This window comes from Rhinolophus hipposideros (assembly GCF_964194185.1).
Source record: "Rhinolophus hipposideros genome assembly, chromosome: 23".
Taxonomy (NCBI): domain Eukaryota; kingdom Metazoa; phylum Chordata; class Mammalia; order Chiroptera; family Rhinolophidae; genus Rhinolophus; species Rhinolophus hipposideros.
In genome coordinates, this window is record NC_138069.1 from 14,615,361 (window position 1) to 14,636,438 (window position 21,078).

Consider the following 21,078-nt stretch of genomic DNA (forward strand, 5'->3'; position numbering starts at 1 on the left):
CAGTCTTAAACATTACGTGACTTTATAGCAAACTCTTGTGATGTATCTTACAATTTATTGGCACTGTTGTCCCCTCTGCTCCCCCAAATTTGGCAGTGTGAGCTATTGGCCTCTTTCAAGGCAATAAGGGTTACATTTTGTCCTAAGCTGAATAATATCAGTTGAGTAATAATAATATCAGTGATATTAATTCATAAATGAGGGGTTTGGGCTAAATGATCGCAGGTAGGTTATAGCTCTGTGACTCTATTAAAATTCTGTTACCATTCATTCCTGATTCCTGTTGGTCAGAACACATTGTGCAATCAGTTTATCCTGCAGTAACTTAATCTAGTTGAGTAGCTAAAATGTAGGCTAATAACAAACTCAAGGTATTGCATGTTAAATTTTGAAACTGACATTTCTTTGGAAGGGAAAGAAGAAATATATACTTATTGGAGAAGGGCAAGCTTTTTAAAGAAAAACCTTGGCATTTAAGTTGAAATCAATAAGAACATCTTCTCCATAAAGAAAAATTAAAGGCAAAATACTTGTACAGACATTTAGCAGTGTAAGGATAAATTGTATCAAGTAGAGAAGTTGGAGGGAGGCCAATAGCGGCTGTCCTGGGGGTGTTGATGTTGACCTTGTACCTATAGCTTACTTGTGACTTGACCTCACTTATCTCTGGTAAAGCTGGATTTAAGTGGAGTCGGGGAGTGAAGGGGAAACATAGGAAGGATTTATTCTTATTGGGGCACTTATATCACAGATATAACTGTTGCGACAGATTACTAACATCTCTTACAGAATACGTGGAGGTCTTTGAGCAAAGAGTCTCAAATTTAGACATAACAGGATAAATTTGAGGCTGAATTGTTCGTAGAATTTGATGAGAGGAGTAAGGTAAGGAAAACGGGTTGAAATTGATGATAAATGCATTCCTTTCTGAAACTTGGAGTACAGAAGTTAGTGTTTTGTTTTTTATTTATTGATTTTGTGTGTGTGGTGAAACAGTTCTGCTGGTGTCATGTAGCAGTTTTATGCTCCTAGAAAATAAAAGAGAGCTAACTTATTTATCCTTAACGTACTAATACTGTATAGGCTGTTCTTTAGGTGTTTAGATTAAGTCGTTTGAACATGATTTTTATGCTGACGTATTTGTGTTTGCATTGGCGGTATACCTTATCCAGGCCCCATTCAGCTGGTTAGTACTGCTTTGAGTGCCTTCTTTGAGAAGAGAACCACCATAAACCAACTTGTGTGGGTTAGCCCCCTCATCTGCCAAGGAGTATAACTTTCTTTCAGGCGCTGGAATTTTTGTGTTAAATTCTTGGTGTTTCTAATCAACACTTTCCTCACCTTTTCAAATAATGGAGGGGACAGAGATTAGTACTAACATTCAATAATGCTTCCTCTGCAGAAACAAATCATCGTGGACCCCTTGAGCTTCAGTGAGGAGCGATTTAGGCCTTCCCTGGAGGAGCGCCTGGAAAGCATTATTAGTGGGGCTGCCCTGATGGCCGACTCGTCCTGCACGCGCGATGACCGGCGTGAGAGAATCGTGGCGGAATGTAACGCCGTGCGCCAGGCCCTGCAGGACCTGCTCTCGGAGTACATGGGCAATGTGAGTGTAAGAGCTTTTCTTTGAAGGAAGAGGAGTTTTCCGTTATAGAACTTGCATCTGAGATGTTTTAACTATGAATGTCAAATATGTTCTTGGCTCCTTGACTTTGGGAGGGACAAAATTTACAAGGAATAAAGGGTTTTCTATGTGCCCCTTTTTACCTCAACTTTTTATTTTGAAAAACTTTAATCTTATAAAAACACTACAATGAACACCTACTTACCCTTTTGTCTAGATTTACAGATTAAGACAGGTACATGCGCATGCTTATGTGTATAAATGTATGTGTGTACATTGGTATGTATACATACACATTCTTTTTTTCTGTGACACATTGGAAAGTAAGTTGCAGACATTGTGTGTGTCACTTCACCTCTAAATATTTCAGCCTGCATCACCTAAGGATAATGACCTTCCATATGCCTAAATTCTCTTTCCATATCTAGGGGGCCATTTGATTTTGAGCAAAACAGAATGCTGAAAAACAAAACAAAGAAAAACCACACACATATATATAGTTGGTGAAATTTTTTTCATGAACTATACAGAATGTCGTAAGAGCAGACAGTTTCCAAGCAGAGCTGTATTAGACTGAATAGTGTTTTTGAATTCTTAAGGTTTTCGTTTAAAAACCAATGAAATTTGATACCTGTCTTTTTTTTTTTACCATAGAAAATACTGTACTTGTTGATTTTTTTCTCCATTGTCATTACCTTCCTTTTTCCTTCCCTGATACTTCCTCTTCCATTCCAGTTATTAATTGCTAACATAGGGTTACTGTACTTTAGACCTTGTATCCAATATTTTTCTGTGGCAAAGAAGGAATAAATGAAATAAAAAATTATATGAAATCATTTTAAAGGGAAGAGGGACAGTGCACATTTGTTTTCACTAGTGATTTTTGCCTACTTAATACTTTTCAGGAAAAGATCTTGGTACTTTCTCATTTGTTCATTTGTCATACATCTTCTTTGTTTACTTATATGCCTATATAAGTGAACAGATAATAGTGAGTCATGATGGAATTCCTGGGGTAAAAATGAATGCTTTCCTGTGTTTATCTTGTTTCTACCATATTGTGAAATTAGTGGAGCATACTGAATTTTCTTAAGCCATTGCCATGTTTTGATTGTATTCAGTCTACTTCACAAAAATTAGATTAGAGGCTTAGTTAAATCAAATGGAAAAAGTGGTTGATATGTCACAGTGAAAATGTAGGACACATTTAAAAACCCATATCTAAGCTTGAAAATCAGAAAATGTAAAAAAATGGATGATTTGAAGACTGGCTCCCGGTGTTGGAGTTTTAGACAGTAAACGAAGGGCTCGTGGTGTGTATGTAGATCAGTAATCTGCCATCGTGTGCAGTGCTGAAGTGGTGCCAACGTGTCCGATGCAGTTATGATTAGGAAACACATTAAAAACAGCCTTCGGTGGGGAAGACTGTGGTAAATCTGTCCTCATTACTCCACACTAGAGCTTCCTAACCAGTCTACAAGATGCCCCTTGAGTTTTGGGGTTGGTCAGATTTCCGGCCAATCATCCCTGGTCATGCTCGACCTTCTGGTTTCTCCCTAGAGTATCAGACAAATAGTGCTTTCTGTTTGTGCCGTGGATGTAAGGAAGGTGGGAAACAGTCTTGTATATGGAAGATGTGGAGACCATAGCGGCACTCTTATATAACATCTTATTATGGAAGTGAAAACTAGAACAATAATTGATGTTTGGCTGAAATTTGAGGATTATAGTGGGGGTTTTGAGAGACATTATCTTGAGATTCAGCAATACAGTTTAGAAGATGGTGTCTGGGCATGTTTCTCCTAAAGATAAAAACATTTAGCTTCCTGTGTTAACTTGTGTAGCAGTGATCATGCTAGGTCCTGTCAGAAAGGGATAGAGTGAGGATAAAGGGAGAGGGTATGAAGCACATTTGAAAGCTTAGAACGGTAAAAGGGTCTGCAAGAAGCAAAAGCAACTGGGGATATATTTTTGCTTATTTATGAAGCATCAAAATCATTTAGAATCTCTAGTGACAATCAGAACTTAACCGGCAGTATCTGCCTGTCACTCAGTTCATATTATGTGTCACGTGCAAACTAGTCTGCTGGCACTGTGTAAAAGGAACGAGGCTGATTCCTCCCTTCTGAAACACACAGGGTCTCTACAGGGCACTTACGGGGAATGCTATTCTAGGCACTGCTAAAATTGCAAGGAGGATGAGATTGTTTCTAGCTGGGAAACCTGAGAGGACTTAATGGAGGATTTATTTTACATTCTTTAGGTTGATTTTTAAAAAATGGTTCACTTTAAGTTTTGATTATTTCTGTTGAAAATGATTGGGCAAGTAATTACGGTATGTGGAGAATTGAGACAATCTTGACTAATTAAAACTAGTTCATTACATGGAACTTTATAGACAGAGTGGTAAAGTCCAGAAGGGCTCACATATTTTTACTTTGTTCATTTCCTGGATTCTTTCAGTAATGTCATTTTTAAAATAGATAATATACTCTCAAATTTTTTCCATAATCTCTTGAGTCTTCCTTTCCCATCCTGTGTTGCCACTTACCCAGTTACATAGTTCTTTCCTGTAAGACAATGATTCTTAACTTTGGATACACACTAGGATCCAGAGGGAACTTCCCAAACTACTAATGTTTAGGTGTAGCCCAACTAAGTCAGAAATACTGGATTGAAGTCCACTTGTCAGTATTTTTAAAAGTTCCCCCCCAAGTGATTCCAATGTGCAGGTAAGGTAGAGAAACTGCTCTGATGGTTTATTACATTTGTTGCTTTCTGCCTTATTCCGGGCTCTCTTCACTTTCTCCATCTTCCAGTCTGTTCACCTGCTCAGACCCGTCTGAGCTCATGCCTGCAGTAGGACATTGTTCATTATATTTTTGAAATTCCCTTCCCACCTGTTTAAGCCTAATCCTCTCTTCCTTCAAGCCTCCCCCCCAATCTCTTTGCTGAAGCCCATTTCAAACTGCACTTTTTTATATTATTTTTTGCTGCTTAAAGTTTTGCACCTAATTGTTTGCTTCCTCGAACTATTTATTACTTAACTGTATTTCCTTTATCCATGTAACTTCTGCAACTGAGTTTTTTTCCAAGCAAACACTCATGTTTATTAATATAGGTTACATACATGTTTTAAAAAGAGAGAACATTAAAAACAGTGACATAATATTTTATAAGTACAGACTGATAATATAGTAATAATAGTCATTAAGTCAGAGGTATTTTAATATATACAAACTGAATAAACAATGACAGTAAATCTCCACTGTGTTTTATGTAAAAGGAATATAGTAACTAATAAAATCAATGCTAGCTTCTACTTATAATATGTACTTTAATATAAGTTATGGCATTTGGAAATAGTTTTTTCTTTTAAATAGGTAAGCATTTGCCTTGCAGCTTTCTACTTTGATGTTAACATCTTTTCATATGGAAAAAAACATTTCAACCTAATTTTCAAATCATTTTGTCAAATCCATGAGGACTTTTGTACTTGATACTCATTACGGGGTTAAAAAATGCTTTTAAATCATCTCATTAACTACTAAGAAAACTGAATGGAAAATGCGACCCATATCATATTTTTATAATTTAAAGAATACAAACTTTGATATGTTTAAAATGAAAACCTTTTTCTACAAACAGATAGTACAAACGAAGTCTTATCTCTCAATAACTTAAAACTGTTGAACAATTTCAAAATACGCTTACTTGTAAAAGCCGTGTAAGTCCAAATTACAGAATCCCTCACTATTGACAGGCATCTTTAGATGTTCAGGGCTACACTCCACCAACCTAAATGTGCAACTAAGTTTTAAGTGTTTGAAAGATGGGAACTATTTTAAAAATACTCTTCCAGGGTCTAGTATAATGCTAGAAGAAGTACTCAGTGAGTGCTTGCTTAGTGAACTCATGCTGTCTTGGGAGAATGAATAAAATGAACAATTTTGGATGTTTATAGTACTAAGGATACATTAGTGAAAAAAACAAAGATTCTTGCCTTTATTGGCCTTACATTCTAGAATGTTTTGGGAGAGGAGGCCATAGGTGGTTTACCTCCATTTCCTGTAGATCTTTCGGTACACAGATGAATTTGTAGAAAAAAATTAAACCAAGTACTCTGAAAGAAAACAGTGAGTGAAAGTGATATTTTAGATTAGAGTGGAGTTAAATTTAATTCATCTGGTGAGGGCCAAATTCCCTTTTAAAGCTTCCCAGGGCCAGGAGTCCAGCAGCCTTAATGTTCCTGCTTGGATTGTGGTTTGAAGAGGTGGAGGATAGATAGTCTTGGCTCTGTTGCTAACTTACTTTAGGATGCTGTAAGAGGTATTGATGTGAGACATAATGCATCCGACCCCTGCTTACTTAACATGGAAATGTCTCAGATGCCTGACAGCAGAGGTTTAACCATTCAGTGGGTTTTTGTAGTTCCACAAGTGACTCTCAGGTTTCCTTGAAATGAAATGTGGTTATTGTGGTTAAGTTTAATTTGTTCCTGCTCTGTCAGCCTAAGGTTACTCTGCCTATGAGAGGGTTCTACAGAAAGAAAAACAGCCTGGATGGGTGTGGTAATCTTAAAAGGTTTAGAAGTAAATGGATTGACATTAAAAGGAAATGTAATTGAAGTTGAAAAGAGTTATTGCCACCTTATTTTTATTTTTTCATAATTGAACATAGATGTATATCAAATTACTGAACCACCTTTACTGTTAACATTTAGGGATATATATTTCCAGTTTTTTTCCCTTCTATGCACTGTTTATAAATTTTAAAATAGTTTAACCTTCTTAATGTTCTCTGCATGTAAAGAAAATAGTCATATAATTAAGGTTCAAATTATTAGGTTAATTGGTTAAAACAAACTACCTAGTTGGGTTTAAATTTTTGTTCCTTAAATATATAATAGCTGACTTCGAAGCCCAGTTGTGTGTTATAATGTTCTCGGAGGTTATTTCAAAGCCAATTAAAAACCTTCTGAAGAACCCTGTACTTTAAACGGCTGAATTCTTTAACACTCTTCATTCTGCTGAGGGATATGCTGATCCTTACTTAGTAATGTTCCTTTCTCCCTTTTTAGGGCATGTGCTTTAAGTTGTTTTTCCAATGGTAGAATTTATTTGGACCAAACTTATTTGTCTCTATTACCATATCCATCTCCAACCGCTGACCCCTCAAAAACCAAATCCGACCCCCACCCTCAAAACCAAAACCCAAACTGAAAACATTTAACAGCGTGTCTGAAACATAGAAGACCTCAATCTTTGAAGTGAATTCCATTTGGTTTTGGCCTGAGAAGTCTTGCCTAGTGGTTCATGGTGTGTGTTGACTGACTGGAGTTAGGACTTTTAATCGGTAAGAAGCAGCACACACTTCAGGCTTGAGTAGCTCTAGCTCCTGCCATCCGGTATGGTAGCCAGTAGCCATAAGTGTCTGTTGAGCACTTGAAATGTAACTAGTCCAAATTAAGATGTGCTGTAAACATAAACTACACACCACACTTCAAAGACTCAGTACATAAAAAGGATATAAAATACGAGTATGTTAATAATACCTCATTGATAATATTTTGGATATACAGGGTTAAAAAAATCTGTACTTAAACTTAATTTTACCTTTTTTTTTTTAAACTTAATGGCTACTGGGAAATTTATAATTATGTATATAGTTTATGTTGCTTGCTTTGTGTTTCTCTTGGATAGTTGTGACTACTGGGTAACCAACCAGCTTAGGAGAATAGATAAGAATTTGGCATCAACTTCACGGAATGTCCAGAATGTCACAGTAACCCATACATATACCTATTATAGTTTATATTTTTTATACCTAAAAACATAGTTTTTGTCAGAAGAAAATTGGTACAGTTTAGGACCTGGTGAGGATGATGTTGCTTAAGGATAAGTTTTATCTTTGTTCTTGCCCCAATGGATGCAGTGGTTGTAAGATCCTAAAAGAGGAATGTAATAACTGGGCATTTTTTGTATTTTACAGGGGTTTTCATTTTCTGAATATATCAGGTATAAAATTTTTATTTGATTTTGGTTAATAGTTTGATATGGAATGTATGAATAGGATGCAGTTAATGTTCACTTTCAAAAATATGTTTTATTGTGAAGGGAAGCACATAATTTAGATGCTAATCTCTTTTCAGTTTTGCAAATGCCTTCCTGGAATCACTTTAGCATTGCCAGAGTTTCCCAGTCTCCGTGAAGAACTTGTTACTGCATTATTTTGTGGCTACATTTTCTTATTTTCAAAATTAGAATATTTTTCTGATTATAAAAGTTCTGTATTAATTATATGTCACATGTAATCCTACCACCTATTTTTGGTGTATAGCATTCCAGACTTTATTCTGGGCATGTGTATATGTACACATCTGTTTTTTTTACTGTGTTTTTTTTTTAACAATAAGAATAAGGATTATCTGAAATATTATACTGCTTACCATATGCTAGCCATTGTGGTAAGAAACATACATTATTGCCTATTTTACTTCCATAATAATCCTTATTGAGTTATTTGCTTAAAAATACATATATATACAGTTGACACTTGAACTCAGATCCCTCTGACCTGAAAGTCTGAGCTCTTAATACTTTTTATCATTACACATCTTTGCAAGTCAGCAAATACAATTTTACATCAAAATCTTTAATTCCCCATGTCTGGTATAGATGCCTGAAGTGAGCAGAACAAGAAAGCTTCATAGCCTGCCTTCCCTTGCTAGACTCTCTGGTGTTAACTTGAGTGTCATAGATGTTTCAGCTGGCTCTGTGATGTGCAGCTACAGGGGCTGAGTTTTGTTTTACGATATGCTAGGATTTCTATCTTTGTTTGCACCCTTGGGTCTCCTCACCTGTACTGCTAGTCAATAGTTGTGTACCTTTGCTTGCAGATGATTGTATTGATTTGTTAGTGTAAGCTATTCTCTGGGCTGCCTAGCATATTTGGGAGAATTTAGATATAAATAGATGTTGCATTGAATGCAAAATCTGAGCATATGTAAGACTTCTCCTGACAGCAGCATTTATTTAATTTGGAAACCGTATTTGTCAAAAATTAATGTGTGATTTTTTTCTTACGGATGAGAAGTTTAAAAGAGCTTCTTAACTCTGAGGAAGACATCTCATCCCACTTATATTTTGTATCACTTGCTATATATGCTACTCTGGCATTATGAATTGCAATATTTAACAGGCAAGTTCTTAACCTTCTATATGCAAAAGGATGCATGTTTATGTATTAGATGAAATGGTGCTGGCCTAGAGCAATAGTGGAGTGGTCTCTTGAAATCAGGATGATGGAGCAGACATGGAAACCTGCCCAGTGTCAGGCTGCAGATGGATAGGGTTTTAGCTTCCACAAAATTGCTGTTAGACTGTCCTTGGTATTACTTGCAGCTCTTTAGATGTCAGGCAGGCTTGAAAAGATTTCATATATAAAAAATGTTTCTGGATTAAAAGGTAATAACCTCTAAATATATCAGAATATTAGTAATTGTCACTAGGTAGTGGAATGGTAGGCAATATAAATTTTCTTCTGTATTTTTCCCCACATTACTGACAGTTTCTTATGGTCATAATGATATAAAGTTTCAAAATAAACTTAGACCCTTAGTTTTATATGTCTTGGATTTTTAGGTTTTGTTTATGATCATATACTGTATTTATTTCCAAAGCACTGTTAATATGGAAAAATTGAGGCCTTTTCACCATAATAAGGACTTGATTCATCTTTTTGAGGTAACGATTCCTACAAGACTAGTTTGACTGAAGTGGTGAGCTGTGTTTTTTTTATTTGTTTACTGTAGTACACATTTCTAATAAGTCTTGGTCAAAACAGTTACCTCTGTGATAGCATTTGTATCATCTTTTTCTTGAACTGTATATCAAAGTCAGTTTTTACCATGGAAGTATAGAATTGTAAAGTTTAGGATTTGGAAGTGACACTAGTTATCTAGTGCAGGTTTTGACAGATTATAGCTCTCAGGTCAAGTCTGGCCCGCCACGTATTTTTGTAAATAAAAGTTTTATTGGAACACAGACATGCCCATTTGTATACTTATCATCTGTGGCTGCTTTTCCATCATAATGGCATAGTTGTATAGTTGTGACAGAGACCAAATAGCTCCCAAATCCTGAAATATTCGCTACCTGGCCCTCTTCAGAAGTTTGCCAAGCCTTAATCTAGTCCAGCCAACAAATTGTTTCAAAGGTTTTAAATTACAAATTCAATTTCTGTAACGGATAGACTGTCTAGGTTATCTATTTCTTTTTGGAAAAATTTTGAAAATTTGTGGCTTTTAAGGAATCAGTCCATTTTATCCAATTAGTCACGTTTTACATGGAAAGAGTTGTTTTTAGCATTCTGTTGTCCTGTTTGTGGGGAATCCGTAGCCATATTCTCTAATTCATTTGTAATATTAGTAATTTGTATCTGCTCTCTTTTTTATTTTTGTCGGTCTGGCTACAGGTTTATCAAGTCTATCGATCTTTTGAAAGCAGCAGATTTTGGTTTCATTGATTTTTCTCTATTATTTTCTATTCCACTGATTTCTGCCCTTTATTATTTCCTTCTGTTTCCTTTGGGCTTATTTCTTCCTTTTCTAGTTTCTTGAGGTGAAACATAGGTTACTGGTTTGAGACCTATCCTCTTTTCAAGTGTAAAGATTTAGAACGGATTTCCATAGGAGTCCTGGTTTGTCTGCATCCCATAAATTTTGATATATTGTAAATTCATTGTTGTTCACAACATTTTTAAATTTTTCTTGAGACCAATGGGTTATATGGAAGTATGTTGTTTAATTTCCAGGTTTTTGGAAATTTTCTAGTGTTTCTGTTATTAATTTCTAGTTTAATTCAAATTCAGTATGGTCAGAGAACATACTTTGCATTATTCCAGTTCTTTTATTTGTTTACGAGGTTTGTCTTATGACCCAGTGCTACCTCAGTGACTGTTCTATCTGCACTTGAAAAGAATATGTACAAGATGTGATCAAACAATATGGTGAATGTTTAAATAAAAACAAATTTATTACAGTAAAAGACACATTGCCATTAATCCCCCTCAAAATATTCCCCCCACGCTTCGAACACACTTATCCCATCATTCTTTCCACTTTCTGAAGCAGTTCTGGAAGTCCTCTTTTGTGAGTGTCTTCAGTTGCTCTGTTGTGGCTGCCTTGATTTCCTGAATCATTTTGACTTCGGGAAGAGCCAGGAAATTGCACGGTGCCAGATCTGGTGACTACATGGATGAGGACACACCGTAATGTTTTTATTTGACAAAAATTGTCATATATCAGAAGTGATGATCTTGAAGTTCAAGCATCTAATCATAGATAGCAAGAAGGGTCTTTTTTCCTCCTCTTTTGGAGCAAGGGAGATACCATGTTTGATGTGAGCATAAAACTATCAAGTGCTGTACATATGCAAATTGGTATTTTGAGTAATATAATACAGTTCCTTCTACCCCATTTATTCTTTTGGCCCAAGGAGTAGGCTTTACTTTTGGCAAGGTTGTCATGTGTTGATAAGAAATTGATTTATTTAAAATATTGTAATTGTTTAAAATTAGTAAACTGGGTGTTTTGGAAGGCTGTTTATGTTATCTTAGAATGCTCATATGTGACAAACATGTAAAAGTAAAAGCTTATCAACCATAACTTTCTGCCCTAATATATTTATGTCGCTTGATCTTTAAAATAATTTTTTGAATTAGGTGTTTTAGAGAATTTAAGGTAGTAAATGAAAACTCATTGAATTTCTAAACTTTCCTTGCGAGAGACAGGTATAGCCCTGTCTGCCAGGAAATTTCCTCTTCTCTGATTTCAGGCCTGCTCTCTTGAAAGTTACTTTGGTTTTCATATTTCTTAGTCATAATATAAAAATAGAAGGGTGAAAGTCTGTGGAATGTGATGTTTTTCTTCTCTGAGTGAATGTCCTTATTCTTTCTGTTTATTTTGGGTTGAATCTGTGTTCACATCTGATGACTGCTAAGTAAGTACTTGACAGTCACTAAATAGCTTATTTATTTTAAAGTGGCATGTTGGATATTTAGAATCAAAGACTGCTGAGAACTGATTTTTGTTTGGTCATTCTCTGAAAATGGCGTCAGGACATTTTTGTAATGACATGATTTGGAGACACACTATAAGGAAGATATTTCCTTTGAGATGCTTTATGCTGAAACAACATCTGGGCAGTAAATTGTCTTACAAGTGTTATTTTCCGATGTGTTGAAATGATTATCTTTCTATGCTGGTTATATTCCAGTTGCAGATACTCTAACTTTTGGTTTTGTAATATGTAGTTTGTAATAGTATTCCAAATAGAATGCAGTGTGGCATCTTATTTCAAGATGTCCTTGTTAATTGTCCTTTAAATTTAACTCCAGAGCATACTTGTCCTGAGTTACTTCTCCCTGCTTTGAGGGAGAATAACTGGTTTTATAGATTCAAATACAAAACTCATCTTCTAGGAATGAAAAGATTTATGTTTTTGCTTGTCCTTGTTCCTGTGTCTATAGGAACATTGCTTATTATTCCCTGATGTAAAATAACCTGAAATATTTTATAAGAAAAATCGTAAATATTTGACCAGTGATAACCTAATTATAATCTTTAAAGCTCATAGTAATAAATACACTTGTTGCTGGGAAGCAGAACATACTTGTTCATGTTGCATTTAAGATTCTGTATTGGTGAAAAATAGATAAAGCCATTATATATGGGAAAATTGTTTGGTTTTTAAAAGTTGGTCGTTCATACCCTTACTTAATGATTTCTGTTATCATAAAGGATCCCCTTCCCCCCCGTCACCTTTTCAAAGCCAGTTTTTCTTAGACTTAAAATGTGTTAATTGAAGAAATGGACTCAAAGCTTTAGGAAGACATTTGTTGGATTTTTCTTCTTCAAAGCAATATTAAATTTTGTAACGTTCAGAAAGAAATCTGATTTTAAAACTGAAATTTGTAGTCACAGAGTTTTTAAAAACTGACTCCATTTGCTAGCTCTTATTTGCTGTCTGTAGCTCTTTCATTTTGGCACACTCTAGAAGCTAAATCAAACTATTCTTTTTGAATAGGTTTTTCCAGCCAGTGCAGAGTTAACCATTTTCTTAAAACCATTCTCAATCAAGAATTACATTAATTTTCGGGTTACGACGATGAACGTCAGTAAATCTGTGTTTTTCATTTGAGGTTTTGGTCATATGGCAGTTCTTTTTACCTCAAGATTTGACAAGATTTGAACATCCACATATGAACATAGGTTTATGGGGAATGGTACATTGAAGAGAATCCCTTACGAAATGACAGTGTCTTAGATTTGTTTAAAAATATTCCAGCAAAAAAAACTAACAGAAGGGTGATAAATGAAATAGGGAAACAGAAAGTTGATGGTTGTTAAAGCTTGATGTTGCATAAGGAAATTGATTTACTATTCTCAATCATTTTGGATGTGTTGGAAAATCCCATAATAAAAAGTTTTAAAAAGGTATCTGTTACCATCATTGTGGTTATTTGAATTGGTGTCAGTATATTAGATGTTTAAGGGCACGGTTGTCATGTTTACAGCCCTTCTGAAATCATGTTGGCCAACAAAATAGTGTTTAAGCCACTAAAATTGTGTTGAGGCAACTTCTCTTTTTTTAAAAAAAATATTTAATTGTTTGTGCAACCTCAGGAAGGCCTTGTTTTATCTCATCCAGTTCCCTTCTCAATTCTTAGTTCATAGGCTGGCCTATGATGTCTCGTAGGTCAGTTAGATTCTCTTGAGAATTTGTATGGGAAAATAATAGGAAAATAATGCAGTTAGCGAATGAGAACTGAAGCAGGAAATTGTGTCATTAAATGCAGTTGGGGTCGTGGTGAAGTGAATTTGTGGGTGAGCAGCAGCTGTGAATTATAGGCAGCATAGTGGGTAAGAATGGGTCAGGTGTCTGAGATTGGAAAAGGGTGCAGCCAGCTAAGGGGAGGATCCTAGATATCCTGTTTGGCTGCTCCAAAGGCCGGTTGCCCAGCTGTGCTGGGTTTATTGTGCACTTGTGTCAAAGTAAACCCTTTGTCACTAGATTGGATTCTCCAAAAAGGAATGTAACTGGTAAATTGCACAATTTTCTTAAATTCTTAGCAAGCACTTTTTAAGGCAAAAAATGGTCATTGTTTCATCATCTAGGCATTCCACAGTCCGATTCCTCAAGTATTGCATAGCAGAGCCAGTGCCTTCCTGAGTCTTATTTTTAAAGCTCTATCTTATATGGTAAAAAACCTTTTGTTTCGTATCTATTTGACTATTATAGGATTTAGTACTGATGTTTACATTGTTGTTCACTAAACTTTGAATGGAATTCATAAATGGCAGTAATCAGGACTTTTTTTTTTTGGTGGGGGGAGGGCATGACTTCTACAGGTTTCCTATTAATTGAGAAGTTGCCCATAGAGAATATATACTGAAGAAATGTATCAAAGGCTAAATCTACCCTAGTGGATTAGTCAATAATGTTGCAATAACTATGTATAGTGCCAGGTGGGTACTAGACTAATCATGGGGATCACTTCTTAAATTACATAAATGTCTAACCACCATGCTGTACACCTGAAACTAACATAAAATAATATTGAATGTCAACTGTAACTTAAAAAAGTGTATATAAATAATTTTACAAAAAGAAGTTACCTCCACACAATTTTAGGTGGCTTAAACACTATTTTTTTGGCCAATATTATTTCAGATTCTTATTCTTGCTGTTGATTATTAAAAGACACGACCTCTCACTAGAGGAGCCTTGTTTGAATATAAAGATCTTATCCCCAATTGTCTTTTTCTGTTTTTCCTTTTCTTGGTGCTGTTTTTGTGGGCAAAAATAAGAACAAGGAGATTTGGCTTAGAAGAGATAATGCTGGTAAGATGGAGATTTAAAAAAAGCATAAATGAAAAAGCTTTATTATAAAGCACTGGAGCATGTGTAAAACTATATTAAATAGGACATACAGAGACAGAAAGGTAAGGTTGGCATTGATTGGCATGGATGAGTGGGCTAATTCTAATAGATTTAGAATTAAGATTTAATTAGTGTGCTGGGGATGGCAAACCTCTTGGCTTGGTGGGAATGAAGAACCATTAAAGAACCATTTTATAAGCAAGACTGGCTAGAAGCATCCTCTTTTCCCATTAGTGGGTGGCTCACTGACATTGCCAGAGGTCTTGGGAAATGTTTGCTTTTTCCTCTTTAATTTGCTGGTGTGTAGAAAGTTACTAGTCAGGCGCTAGTGATAAGGGGCTTATGGAGAGAGGTGTTTTGATGATACTATTATTTTAATATTATAACTTCTTTGATTGGCAGCTTTCTTGTAGGGTGGATTTCGCTTTTGATACATTTCTTCAGGCCCAAGAAAATGATCTGCCAAAGTAGGAATGCAAGTAACTATTCCATTTAGCCTCTAGACAGTGACACATTAAGGACTAATGACTGCCAAAAGGAAATGTCAGACACTAAGCTAGTCTGCTTTCTTTGGCAGTTGAGAATCCGGTGAATCAACAGTTTTAGGGGGTGTATGTTTAAGGTGGGTGGAGGAAGAGAGTGTCTAACATTCTTTAAGGTCCTGTTAAGTTCGGTACAGTGGGATGTGGAGCCTGTTTCTACTTTCTGAAACCCAGAAAGGCACGTGCCATAGACGTAGGGTAGTTATTTGTCATGTACCCGGTATTGGATAGAAATGTTTAAAAACGGGTTTATGGGCTTTGTTTTTTTATGTATTTTTGTTTAGTTGTTGGTAGATGCTAAAAAGTGGTATATTCATATGTGTGAGAGAGTGTACTTTAGAGTTTTGATTGCCTTGGTACCCTTCTTCACAAACAGGAGTTATCCAGAGAATCTTTTGAAAGAGAATATAGTTAAATTTGTGATGCTGGGGGTATAAGCAAATTTAGGCTAACACTAAAGATAACTTTTAAGAAAAGCACAACAAATTTAGAGCTGTTAAACTTATAATCAGGTGTGTACACCTTGTCCTGGATATTTAAAATTCAGCACTTAAGTATTCACATGCAAGGATGTGATGTCTAAAGGGTGCTGGGCTTTCTTTTGGAGGTGATGGAAATGTTCTAATGGTAATGGTTGCCCATAACTGTGAATACACTAAAAAAAACCCACCAAACAGCATTGAATTGTACCCTTTACTGGGTGACCTATATATGAATTATATCTTAATAAATTGTGTATCTTAATAAAGTTGTTGAACAATATTCCCATGCTGTTTCACATCTATATATGCTAATGATGTGATGAGTATTTTAAATTGTATTTCCTGTAGGAGTCAAGGCAATTTGTTCATCCCATGTGAAGTAAAGAATGTTGTCCCTGTTTGGCAGTGAGGCCCGTGTCTGCCGTTGCCATCTGAGTGGCACCGGCCACATTCACAGCCACTGTTGTGCACAAGGTTGCCCGCTTTGATCTCCTGGCCTCGGATTGAACAGACTAATGGCCTGCAGTCTTCTCTGGCTATTTTATTTAAATTAGGAATATGTCATGTGAAGGCTGTTGAATCAAAAACAGGTCAAAATCTTAGACATCAGACCCAGGACATGTATCATTTCAAGCTGTTTTTCATTTTTATCTCTGAAATTTTGGTGGATCTGTACAATATTCATATTATCGGCCCTTAAATTTCCATACTTTGAAATACTTTGGATTTTTTTATTTGGAGATTCTGCATGTAATCTCCTAGAATTTTATTATACAACTCTAAGAACTATGAAAAAGAATCAGCTTTTATATTAATTACATAGTATTTTTAGATTTGTGTGTGTATGTGGTCAGAGGAATATATTGGATTTGGGTTGAAACAATGGTGCTCATGTGTATATAGTTGTAGTATCTCATAGCTATATTCTAGGCCCTTGAATTCGGAGGAATTGCAAAAAAGGTGTAGCAGAGGTTGGAAGTGAAGTAGATTGTTTTAAGCAACCTTAATTACTTTGTTTGCCTACAATAGGTTTTTGTTCTTTTTAATTCTGTGAGGAGTTCTTGGAGCTCAACAGCATGGGTGTGCGGTTCGTGTCACACAGGCTTTTCCTGGTCTCTGTGGTACCATCCCAGACCAGCATGGCTGATCACGTAGGTAAGCTGCCCTGCGGAGCTAAGCTGCAAATCTACCAACTTTTGGTGAACCCAAGCAGCTGCTGGCCTTTTCTGAGAAGTGTAACCTAAAGTTGGCAGCCTTTTCACAGCTCTCAGTGATCCTGAGGCTTTATCACAGAAGTTTGTTCAGTTCTATCACAGAAGCCAGCAACAACTTTACAAGCAGAAAATAAGTCTCCAATCTGTGTATGTAAAATAAAATTATAGCTACAAACAAGGGGTTAGATGAACCATAATGGCTTTTTCCCAGGGTTTTCCCATTAATGTTAACTTGCCATATAGTTTGTTCCTTTTATCTGCTGAGGCTTGCTTGCTACCAGACCAAACTGTAAGAGGCACCAAAAATAAACTCATGTGAGAGAAGGAGTTTCTGAAAATTCTTAAGTTTTCCCTGCAACTAGCGGGAAAGCTGAAAACATTCTTTTTAGCTGTCATAATTTCTTAGTCAAAGTGTCAGTTGAAAAAGTCTAATATTATTCCTTTTCCCTGCTTTTTACTGTTGCTTTATTTGGGGGGCATTTACATTCTTTTTGTTTCTTTTAAAGAAAATTCTCAAAGTGAAGCCTGATGGTGGAATTTCAAGCAGTATGGCAGGAAGTAAGAAAGATGTGTTTTGGTGGACAGTCCCTCTCAAATCAGTGTGGGCAGGTGCTTGTGAAGCCTTTTTTGGGGAGGCAATCTCCCTAAATGGATATCCTCGGAGGTGGAGCATTTACTTTGCTGGCCCAAGTAAATTTTCAGTGAATTACAGAAGGGAAGTATTTGGGCAGCTCCCAGTTCTATTGCTGCTGCTTAGAGCTTGGTGCTATTGAGGTGTTTCTTTATCAGAGCTGGAGGAGTTGAAGGTAGAAGCTGAAAATGACAGCTAGTACATGTCTCGTTAGTTGTGAGGTTGTCAAGGGTAGTTACTGTTGCCTACATTTCGGGAGATAAATCAAGTGGCTCATCTGTATCTTTAAAATTCTCTTCGCTTAGCTGGGATTTAGTGGTCCTGCTTCTGGGGTGATAAAATCTACCTAATCTGAAGCTTCGTTTTCCTTCCAACGATGTTTGAATTACGTGTTTACCAATATGTATAGATTCTTGGCGTTAAGATTAATTTCTCATCAGAGGGATTTTCTGTGGAGCGACATTGTTCTAAGCATGGAGAGTTACCTAAGTCCCCCAAAGTCTCAGTGGCCTCTGCACTGAGTTGGGGATCTGGTAGCGTGGCACCCAGCATAGCATGGTTGGGAGGTGTACACTGCCCCTGCTGTTAATACTCCTGCTACTGTTACCACTGCTGTTACTAATACATCTTAGTATTCTGAGTGGTTTAAGAGTTTTAAGTGTTCTGTTCTTATATTTTAAGCTGTTCTGCTTTCCAGTGATTTCTTAGAATAACTGCATTTCTCATTCTACAGAATGAAAGAGCTTAATTCCCTCCCTCTCTCTCCCTCCCCTACCTCTCCTCTTTCAGCAGTGGTCAAATACATATGGAGAATTTTCTCTTTTTTATGTGCATTCTGGTAATAATGTCTAAAGACTATATTAATTTTTAGCAAGTGTGTGCCTGCCAACTGTTGCAGAGGTTATTTTATTGCTCTCCATTTGTCTTAACAGTCTTGCCTGAAGTTGGTGGCCTTATTCCCAGATTCATAATATGTTCTCTTTACTATTAAAATGTACATTTTGCTTGGGTCTAGCATATTTCTTTATAGTTAATTCTGTTATATGGCATGGGGAAGGGAGGCTCTGATCGTCAGTGTTCATTCTCTGAATTGAGTTTTGTATAGGCATCTGTGTGTAAAATCTCATTGTTCTTTCCTATCCATTTTGGATTTGGTGATTGCATTTGAAATAATTTTTTTTATTTGAATACTATATCCATATAGTTTCTTTTCTCAGTCATTTTCTACAAGTTGTACTTATATTTCCTCTCTAGTTTAATAAAGCATCTTTCTAGCACTAGAGGAAAATGGTGTTATGAGTAAGACTTTTCCGGGTCTTATTAATAAACCTACTAGCTCATTGTTTAAGAGCGTTTACATACCCTAGAACTGGTTAAATAACCAAAACCAATAAGTTAGGCATTGCCAGTGTAGTATAAAATGACACTGGAATACGTAGTATGAGTTCTAGAAGGTTTCTGTCCCTTTCATGTTAACAATCTTTCTCTCTCTTTAGAGCTCAAAAGTGTCTGAAGAGAAAAATCTTATTAGGAAAAATCTTTATAGTTAAGCCAGGCCGATTTAAAAGTGAGGCATGTGGGCTGGCTGGCATCATCATTCTTCACCTAGGAGGTATGATGCCTTCAGATCTTACCTGCGAACTTGCTCATTGGATTATGGTTAGTTGCTTCAGAAATGATACTGAAGCTAAGAGTAATGCAAATGCATTTCATTTGCTGGCTCTCATAGGTTTGTTTTGAAAAATGTAGATCTCTGTGGTTGAGCTGAGATCCTTTGGCTGCATTATTTCTTAATATCTAATAAAAAGTTTTTAAAAAAATTCTTAAAATAGGTAATACATATATTTATATAGTTCAAAATTAAAAGGGTATAAAAGAGTATACAGAGAGTATATATAAAGTTCCTTCTCATTCCTATTCTCCAGCCATCCAGTTTCTCTCCTTACAGTTTATTATAGCTCCTTCCAGAAATATTTTATGTAGATACAGTAAAGCACATAGACACACATACACACACGGTAAAGATTACGTGTGTTGTCTGTATTGCGAGTTATATTACTTGATTGGAAATAGGCTTTACTGTGATAATTGCTGACTTCTGCTTATTTTGTTTTCTTCCTTTTAAAAATATTTTCCTAAATATTCTGTATCCTTTGCTCTTAGAGCCACTGAATATCATTTCACATCCCCGTCTTTTGGCCAAAACCTGCTGCATTCTCTGTTTTTACTCCTAAGCATGCTATTTTCCTGTCTGTCTGGGCTTTCCTGCGTCTTTCTTAGGTATTTCACCTGAGAGGCGCCTGTTGCTGTTCTCTCGGCTGTGGCTCAGCGGTGGCAGGTCCCTTACTGCAGCAAGTCTTCACAGCTGGAATGGAATCATTGTGTCTTTTTTCGTGTCTGAATTGTTTCTCAACCAAGTCAGATTGAGTAGCCTTAGGTTAGGTGTTCTATTATTGACTGTTCTGGATAGTAACATTGAGGTTACTTCTATTTAACAAAGAATTACTGTTAATGACAGCACATCTAGTGTATTATCTACATAGCCAACAGGTATTTACTTTGGAATGTTCATTCCGAGTGTCAAATCTCTTTACACTTCATAATTTATCTTTTTCATCACATGTGGTTTAAAGTAGTCTTCATTCATTGTAATAACTTCGAAGATTTTATCATTTTAGTATATATAGTCTTTCACTTTTGCATATCTAACAATTCTTATGGTCTTGAACTCCTGACCGTGGCTCTTGTCCAGAAAAACATTCATTTATTCTTTCTTAATTTTGAGTGATGCTTTCTGGTTTTGGAGCCTCAAAGGCAGTACTTCTACAGATTTGAAATTTACCAATTACTACTATAAAAATTTTAAGAAAACTCCAACAAATCATAATAAAATTTTTTTGTGTGTGGGATTTAGTTTCCGCTCTCTAATATTGGACCTTTACCCTTAACCATACACAAAAAGTTTTTACATTCAGTTTGGGGGCTATTGAGCATTGCTTAAGGCCATAGTAAAAACTGTCATTCTATGCTGTAGGAAAAAAGACTATTCAATAAATAAATAAACAGAAAGTACTCTTTTGTTTGTGCCAGTAGAAAACATGCAATGTAATGTTATCGGTGATATATACTAGGGAAGTTCAGGTTCAGGATAATTTCACAAAATGTCTAGTTCATGTCACAGATAATCAGGAGAGGAGAATCCATGTTGCCTTCTGGGCGCCTCTCGCGCACTGAGCCTTTCTTCCTTTCCTGTTGGGAACTATTGTGCCTGATCTCTGACCTCAGGGCTCTGGGGCCCTTTGGGGAGTCACATCCTCTGGAGGTTGTCCAATTGAAGATGGCAGCTGATAGTCTTAGGAGGTAATCCATTGCCTGTGGGTAAAGGTGGGCTATGATGGTATCATCGTGGGGATGAATGATTTCTGCCTATAAGCAGGGGAGACACATAGTATGTGTACATCTGGTTAACATGGGTGCTACCCAATCAGTAGTACTAGAGTGCTGGAGCAGGATTCTGGAGGTTTCTAGTAGGCCTGGCATTAATCTTTTAAGGAGAGAGAGAAAGGAGAAAGAAAAAAGAGAAAGAGAGATTGAGTGATTGGTTTTTAACAGTACCTCAGTGCATTCCCAGGAATGAGAGT

The 21,078-nt window shown here is 36.2% G+C and overlaps 1 protein-coding gene across 8 annotated transcripts in view; it reads left to right on the plus strand.

Annotated features, from left to right (window-relative positions):
• The window catches only part of CTNNA1 (catenin alpha 1), a 268,908-nt gene that overhangs the window by 166,218 nt on the left and 81,612 nt on the right, over positions 1–21,078 (plus strand). For all 8 annotated transcript variants that reach the window (XM_081035629.1, XM_081035631.1, XM_081035628.1 and 5 more), the window contains exon 7: positions 1,403–1,606. In XM_081035629.1, the coding sequence (XP_080891755.1) occupies positions 1,403–1,606 (204 nt within the window). The remainder of the gene's footprint in view (positions 1–1,402; positions 1,607–21,078) is intronic.